The sequence below is a fragment of the Macrobrachium rosenbergii genome, chromosome 52 (assembly GCF_040412425.1).
Source record: "Macrobrachium rosenbergii isolate ZJJX-2024 chromosome 52, ASM4041242v1, whole genome shotgun sequence".
Lineage (NCBI taxonomy): Eukaryota > Metazoa > Arthropoda > Malacostraca > Decapoda > Palaemonidae > Macrobrachium > Macrobrachium rosenbergii.
The window spans coordinates 29,279,862-29,288,670 of record NC_089792.1 but is presented as its reverse complement, the minus strand read 5'-3'; the positions used below and the strand labels follow the sequence as shown (position 1 = coordinate 29,288,670).

The 8,809-nt window shown below is 35.4% G+C and overlaps 1 protein-coding gene across 1 annotated transcript in view; it reads left to right on the top strand.

Annotated features, from left to right (window-relative positions):
• Positions 1-4,698, top strand: part of P5CS (Delta[1]-pyrroline-5-carboxylate synthase) — an 82,330-nt gene extending 77,632 nt beyond the window's left edge. The window contains exons 5-7 of the mRNA XM_067096034.1: positions 1-976; positions 2,596-2,791; positions 3,774-4,698. The exon at positions 1-976 is cut by the window's left edge and continues 363 nt beyond it. Of these exons, the coding sequence (XP_066952135.1) occupies positions 1-976; positions 2,596-2,791; positions 3,774-4,197 (1,596 nt within the window). The 3' untranslated portion in view covers positions 4,198-4,698. The remainder of the gene's footprint in view (positions 977-2,595; positions 2,792-3,773) is intronic.
• The last annotated feature ends 4,111 nt before the right edge of the window (positions 4,699-8,809 follow it).

The following is an 8,809-nucleotide window of genomic DNA, read 5'->3' as shown; positions in this document are numbered from 1 at the left end:
AACAAGCCTCCAAGCGAAGAAGGTGCACGCCTCATCGATAATTTTTGTCGTGAGACATCTCAAAAACTGATGTTTGGTGAGAAGTCATCTGTTGGCACAGGTGGGATGGAGTCTAAAGTGAAGGCAGCAAGTTGGGCTTTAGACAGAGGCACATCTGTAGTTATATGCAATGGCCTTGCGCAAGGTGCTATAAAGGGAATTGTACAAGGACGTAAAATTGGAACATTTTTCACAAATAACAGTGACAGTGGACTCGAAGTTGAAGTTCTTACTAAGAATGCCAGAGTTGGCAGTCGTCTGCTACAAAGCTTAGATCCAAGTCAACGAGCTGGAGCCATCAAGACATTGGCCGAACTTTTGGAAACTCGACAACCAGATATATTAGTAGCTAATCAGAGGGATATGGAAGAAGCAGAAAGGAGTGGTCTGTCATCTTCATTAATGGCTCGCTTAAGACTGACACCAGCTAAACTGAATAGTCTTGCAGAAGGCTTGAGGCAGATAGCTGCATCATCTCTTGATACGTTGGGCAGGACTCTTTCCAAGACAATCATTGCAGAGAACATAGAACTACGACAAGTGACAGTTCCAATTGGTGTCCTCTTGGTTATTTTCGAGTCCCGGCCAGACTGCTTACCCCAAGTAGCAGCACTAGCTATGGCGACTGGCAATGGATTACTCTTGAAAGGAGGAAAGGAAGCTTACCACAGCAATCAGGTGTTGATTGATTTGGTAAAGGAGTCTCTTTCAACTGTTGGAGCTACTGGGGCAATCTCTCTTGTGACCAAAAGGGATGAAATATCAGATCTTTTACAACTTGATGGAGAAATTGATCTTGTGATCCCTCGAGGGTCCTCTGAGTTAGTGAGAACCATTCAAGAACAGTCACAGTCCATTCCTGTCCTTGGTCATGCTGAGGGAATATGTCATGTCTATGTTGACAAGGATGCTGATGTGGAAAAAGCAGTGAAAATTGGTACGTCAGTATGCCTTATGTATACATGGTAAAATACAGTTAACCATATTTTAAGTTCACAGTTACAGAATTTAAATTTACAGATTATATCTCTCGTTTTTACAGCTTTTATTTTTCTGAACAAAAAATACATTTTCTAGTGGTTACATTTATGAAAAACTATAGTGTTTGCACCTTTAGTGTGAATTTATTTAAACTACTCTAAAATAATGTATTGCTAAATTATGTTTTCATAATTAGGGGATTCTGAATAATAGCCCTGTACCCAGAAGTGAGCATAACCATAATTTTAGTACTGGTGGTGGATTTCGTTAATATTTCCTTGATGCGTATGGCATAATTATTAAATTCTGTACAATATGTGTACATCCAGTATTTTTCCTCATATATTAAACGTTTTAAAGACTTGCTCCTTCAGTTTAACAGAAGTATCAGCATATTTAGTGCTATTCAAGCCAAGAGTATATTTTTAAAGGGGTAGGAGATCCAAAACCTCATGATGCCAGTGAAGGGAAGTTTACAGAGTTATAGTCTAGAGAAATATAAAAAATATTATGTACAGTCAGCAATTTCTTCATTTTGCATATCTAAAGGACATCAGACTATGATTTGTTCCCTCTGTAGATGTTTATTTTTTGTCCTCCAATCAGCATTTTTTCTTTGGCTTCAAAGGCAGGAGTACATGTACATTCTTTTAATACTTCTAGAAAAGTTTTTGGCTTCATTCTTCAAAGCTTGAGATAAATGTGGAGGATTTTTAAGTACCAAAGCTTTCAGGTTTTATATATTCTTTTCTGTGAGGCAATTCATCATTTACCATTTATGATTTCTAGAGACAAGCCTGGTTGCTTTGCTATGTTATTGATTTTTGCTTAAAATTCCATGTAAATTTTCTAATTGCATTAGGCTCTTCTTGGCACACCTGCTTCTTTTGTGCATCCGCAAAGACCTCCAATTTCTGCTGTAATTGTGATTAACTCCAAATATTAATTTTGTTATTCCAAGGGAGTTTATAGTCTTAGTTCTTAAGACTGCAACCTTATGGCTACCCCTATCAAGGAGGTTCCTGCAAGGAAACGAGGCTGCACATTCTCTCACCTTATGTAACCAGCTCATAACCCATACTCTCTTGCTAATTGGACTCAGGAGTATTTTGAAATTTTATTGTGCTTAAGCTTATGTTGCCAGCAAAACAAAAAATCACTAAACTTGGTAGATACAATCAGTATTATATGAAAAAAACTTCTGCAAATCAGTCTGTGCTATCTGGCCAAACATTTCTCTATTTCTTGAATTAAAAGTAATTTTATTATAACCCCCATCCTTGTCATTTTTGCAGGGTGACCGAGTTGGCTCTCCCATTCAAAGTTATTAATTCAAAATCCTGCACTGTATTAGTTTTTTCTAAGTAACCATTAGAAATACTAAATGGAAGGCATTAATGTTGTTAGAGTGGTAGGTTCTTTTTCAGGTACAGTACTTTGATTACGCTTGGTTTTTTTTTTTTTTTTTTTTTTTACTGAGAGACTTGCTTGGTGTTTTATATATAGTATATGTATGCAGTGTTATGGTTCTGTTTTACATGTTTTAAAGTAAGTATTCATTTTTAAATTCCACAGTTCGTGATGCCAAATGTGATTACCCATCAGCGTGTAATGCAATGGAGACGCTCTTGATACATGAAGAAATATTCCACAACTCACAGTTATTCAACAGAGTTTGCCAGACACTCATCAGAGAAAATGTAAAAATTCAGGCTGGTCCTCGATTGGCTAAGATGTTGACCTTTGGTCCTCCACTTGCAGAAACATTCAAGTAAGTTAATGATAACATTATAAATATATACAGTATATATATATATATTTACATATATATATATATATATATATACTGTATTATAATTTATGTATATCAACAGCAGCAGCAGCATATATAAATGCTTTTAAATAAGCATATATATATATATATATATATATCAACATAAATATATATATATATATATATATATATATATATATATATATATATATATATATATATATATATATATATATATACAGATATATATATATTATGTATATATATACATATATATATATATATACATGCATGCATTCACACATAGATATAAGATGGTTACTGTCCCATGATATAGTGGCTGCCATCTTCACCTATATAGTGGCTGCCATCTTCACCTGACCAGTGAGGTTCCTTATACAAATCTAGATTAAGGGAAAGTTGCCTTGGTCCATTTCCCTGAATACTTACTGTACTTATGTTGACCTACTTGGTGAATTAGTTACTTGTTGGTTGGCTGATTATGGTGATTACAGCCATGCTGGACAATGGCAGAGCAATCGCACCTCATTCCAAAACTTTCCGATAACTGGAAGGTGAACACCCAGCCCTTAAAGAGGAAAAGGGATATGATAGAAAAACATTGTCAGTTTAAAAGTAATCTTTGTATTGAAGTTGTCCTGATGCTGTAAATGCACAGTATGTCTAGTTTTAACAGATTCTGCATATTTTTGTTCATCTTAAAATGAATAATATATAATTCAAAATTTTCCACGATTTTACTTAATATGTGATTCATATACCAGAGTACAATTTTTGCACTTGGAAACCACTGTAGTTTTGTATTCCTAAATGGGAATATGAGTGCTCTATATGTTTTAATATTACGTACAAGCAGGTTACAGTTGTAGAATAATAAGCAGATCATACTGGCTATTTATATATTGAGTTTAATCATTACATAGACTTTTTTTAATAGCTTTCCAACTTTCTTTCATAGGGTTGAATTTAGTGACCTTGAATGCATCATTGAAGTGGTATCAAATATTGAGGAAGCTGTTGACCACATACACCGATTTGGCTCTTCTCACACTGATGTCATTATCACAGAAGATGAAGAGGCAGCAAACCATTTTCTCAGCTCTGTGGATTCTGCCTGTGTCTTCCATAATGTGTCATCCAGGTTTGCTGATGGTTTCCGATTAGGTTTGGGTGCAGAGGTTGGCATCAGTACTGCTCGAATTCATGCTCGTGGACCAGTAGGAATGGAAGGCCTCTTGACAACTAAGTGGGTTCTGAAGGGTGATTGTGGATTAGCATCTGATTTTTCTGAGGGTAGGAAACAATTTATTCACAAGAAGGTCCCTGTTGAGGGCGAGTACTTAAGTAATGATATTTACGTTGAACACCAGAGTTCTAGTTAAAAGATTACTGCTAGCCATTTGCAGTAGTAGCTGTTGATATCATGCAGTAATTGATGCTGTATGGAAATAGCAATTTAAAATTTAAAATATTAATTTTGCTAAGGGAGGGGTTCATATTGAAAACACAAGGGATTTATATATTCAGAGTACTATTGTGCTTATAATATAATGCACTGTTGGTTCTGGAGGAGCACTTGCATGATGGACAATTTATCATTAATTATTCATAGTCATAAGACGTACGGTAGTTTTGAAAATACAGTTTGTGGCCACAGAGGTCTTGAAGTATGTATATGAAATTTGGCCGCTTTTGAACAAGTCTGTAGTTTTCCTCAATCTTTTCCTCAGTTTTCAAATCACTTATTGTTCTAAATGTATTTTTGGTATATTCTGATAGGTATTTCATTTGTTTTATCTTTAAAATATTATCCAGTGATAGAGGATAGATTTAATTCCATGACTAGATGAGAGTGTTTTAAAAATAAAATAAACCCATCATAATTGTCTACATGAATTCCGTAACTGGACATACTAAGACAAATTTTATTAATATTCATAAATCCATAAATTCTGTTAACCAGTGGAGTACATAAAACTGTTCATTAACTGGTTAAGCAACTCTTCATAGTAAGCTGCATATATGTGGAAAAAGAAAAGCAGAGATATAAGAAAATAATACAATGCAAGTGCAAATTGACAAATGAAAATAAAAGTATATATAAACTGCAGTTGAGATACATTGTAACAACTGATTCAAAAGGGCATGACACTTTAAAACACCATTACTGCCTCTCTAATGCAGCAAAGCATTTGCAGCCATTATGCTACCTGAAAGACTGCCTCTCAGTTATGTAGTAAAAGGTATGAGAGACCTCTGATACCATGCATTTTACCACAGTGACAGCCTAACAGAATATGGATGACTACAAAAATGAGTGGCATGTTAAGCAACAAATACACACTTGAAAATGTGCAGTACATTAAAGTAATAGTTGTGTTTGGTCATATCCTGTTCTTTGAAGCTTTTGATTGTCTCTGGTAAATAACAACATAGATGGACAGCTAAGGTGCTTGAGGTGTCCTGTTCCCAGCAAATATTGGATAACTGATGGCATTTTCCCCTAACATGGCTGAATCTCCAGATTTACATCTTGGATGTGGCACATTTCTCGGCAAGAATCTTCCAGTAGACATTGTAACTTTACTGTTACTGGAGAAGTGAATCAAGCTTTCTGAGAAATGCTGTAACATACTTGCAGAGAGTTTATAATTCCCTTTAGTGCCAGCCAGACATGGTTTAATGCAGTGGATTCCATCATAATTTGTAACACTGAATTTACTTGCTTTTCTTAATGCTGGCAGTGTTTGAGGCTGAGTATTCCAAAACAGCCCAGCTTCATACTCATTATAAACTTGTATGACCACCATTCACTTGCCAGCTGTAATTTTCCATGAGGCTATCCTTAAATGGTGCACTAGCTGGATCCCCAGACAAAGTTTTGTGGACCATTCCCTGACACTCGCAAGAATACCTTGCCACCCATCACATGTACAGTTCAGCCTCAGATACAGCTTTCAAAAGTCAGGGTCCAATTCATAATGAAGGACTGAGAATATGCAGTGGAACTTCTAAATCTTCCCCAGATTTTCTGTCCAAATTGAAAGTGATGAACCACTTCTAACTCTTCATCGTAACATAGTAATAATGTTCAGTGCAGTAAAAATGCGGGAAAATGATTCCCCAACAAAAAGCTTTTTAATCAGAGAAATATATTTATCAATAATTACTCACCACCTTTACCAATTGGTCAGTAGCCTTTGTCACCAAATGTATAAGTGATACAGTAGAACTACCTCTTCTTCGCACTGTGCATAAAATACAAATATGTATACTGTACACTTAAAATATTTATTTAAACACAATATATACCTCAGAAATTCTTAAGCTACTTGCAGTGGAACATAAAAGACTTACAGCTCACTCTGCAATATTTGCTGATGGATTCAAATCTTTGTCAAGCATGGGTTTGCAGCCATGTTACCCAACAAAACATGCTGGTTTTCCTTACCTAAAAATTCTTTAGTTTTTACAACAATAGGAGCAGCCATTAAAATGATTAAAGATATACTATCACTGAAATTTATAATTATCAGTGATTATGGAAGTGTTATAGATACCCTTCAAATTTGTAATCCAAAAAAGATCCTTGCACAACAAGTTAAGTTTTCAGTTTATAAATTATATGAATTATATAAATTACATATAAATTAAATTTTAGGCATTAAAGGAAGTGAAGCCAATAAAGCAACCAAACCTGCTTATTACTATGACAAGATCAGATGTAGATATTCCAACTTATGGTTGTAAACATCTCTAAAACCCATTATAATTAGTAAAAGGCTAAGTATATGGAATAGTGAACATAATAACAAATTAAAACTGATCAAGCCCAGTTGAAATATAAAATTAATCACATGAAAAGGAATGACAAACACAGGTGATTTTGACTTTAAGTAGAATTGGTCACTCATTTGACACATGGATATCGGATGGATAATCCACATGATCCAATCCGTATAGGTATAGAATGCAGTGTAGCAACAGCAGTTGAACATATTTATGGGAACATCCAAAATTTAATCAACAGCAAATATGAAGCTTTGGAAAAAATAATTTTAAGAAAGTTTGTCAGGATCTCTATCTTCAGTAACCCAGTTAAAATTTTCAATAGCTATAATTTGATAAACGAAATCTAAGCTTTATCATTAATAAAGATACTGTAAATCCTTTGAGCAGTTCCTGTGAGAGCTAAAGAAATTGGCTCAGTGATCCGGTTAAACTACTTAAAAAGAAGCCATAAAATTTGGAATGCAAATCTTGAAGCTGCCACCTTCACTTCAACACCATAGGCGACAATGCTTGTACTTTACAGCTGCATAAATTATTTGTTCACAACCTTATACAAATTAAAGAGGTGGCTGGAGCAAACAATTTTCAAAATGCTTACAGTACTCTTGAATGTTCATACATGGTATTAGGACCAAAATTCACACAAAGAATTTAAGCTCTCGTGGTGGTGGAAGTCAAGATGTACAATGGACAGTTAACAAGAAGAGGAAACCCTTGAAGCTTTGGCAGAGGATTGCCCTAAGGAAGATGAACAGTTCAAAACCCCAGGACCATCAGAAATTACTGACAGTTTACCGAAAGCAAATGGAGAACTAGCTGGTGTACAGCTAACTAGAGGATATAAAATTTGATAAAGGAAGAGATAGGACTAGAAGAGCAGTAAATGAGAAAAAAACCATATACAGTATATATATGAACCAGAAAATGGGAGGTGCTGTACTATTGTATAAAAAATATAGGGGAATAAGAGTACTTGAGCATGCTATGAAAATGTGGAGGTGCTGCTAAAGAAAAGCTGAGGAAAATTGTTACAATCACCTGTCAGTTCAGCTTCTTGCCAAAGGAACCGGCAAGAGGTAATTTTCATAATGCAGCAATTATAGAAGTACCATATAAGGAGAAAGGGATTAAAATGATCGTTTGTCCTGGATTTTGATGATGCATTTTACCAAGGCAATCAGTTAGACTACAACAGAAGTAGGGTGCAGAAAGATTAGTTAAGGTAGTGCTGTTGTATGCTGATGGCATAGGTGATGACTGGTTGATTGATTGTAAGTTTTCTAGTGTCACAATATATAGGGTTGACAGTAGAATCAGGGGCAGAGGTCATATAAACATTTAAAAGATAAGAAGCGAACGAAAAATGAACATTTAAAAGATAAAAGACTGGAACGAAAATAAGAGTATGAAAACTAGTGGAAGCAATACAAAGCTCCTGGTGACTAGGAAGAAGCAAAGGAGAGAGAGTAGTTAGAAGTCTTCTCAACCTCGTTTTTAAAAACTTCTTTATTCTGTCTCTTTCGCTTTGTTCTGAAATGCTCTATGTCCTTATGTTTTAGAATGGCGCATTTACAGTTTTTAAGTGGTACAGGTAAAATTAGATCAATTTAACCATTCAAGCAGAGACTCGCATGTTGATGAACTGAAGAAAAACTATGATGATATCCACAACAAAAGTTTTGTAGCAAGTGCTGGATGGTTTCATCACTTCAAGAACCATCATAATATTCATAGTGTGAAATTAGCGTGAAGCAGCAAGCGCTGACGTTGAAGAGCCGCTAAATTTCAGGATGTTTGCAAAAGATGGGTTACTGATGAATGGGTGCTTGCAGCGCAGATCTTTATTGTCGACGAAACAGGACTGTATTGAAGCGTGATGCCTCAATGGTCCGGCATCCATAAAGAAGCAACAATGATACCTGGGTTTAAGGCATACAAAGATCGAGTGACTCTTCTGCTTGGGGATGTGGCTGGTATAAACTTAAGCCACTCATGGTTTATCATCCGAAAAAACCAAGGGCATTAAAGAATCGACAATAATCGCTTCCTGTGCATTACCGTCATAATAAGAAAGCATGGATGACTGCAATGCTGTTCGAAGAAGTGAAAAGATTATTGTAGGAAAACAAAATCCCCTTCAAAATTCTGCTGATGCTAGACAATGCTCAGCCACCCTCAGAACATCGGAGATATTAGCGAACG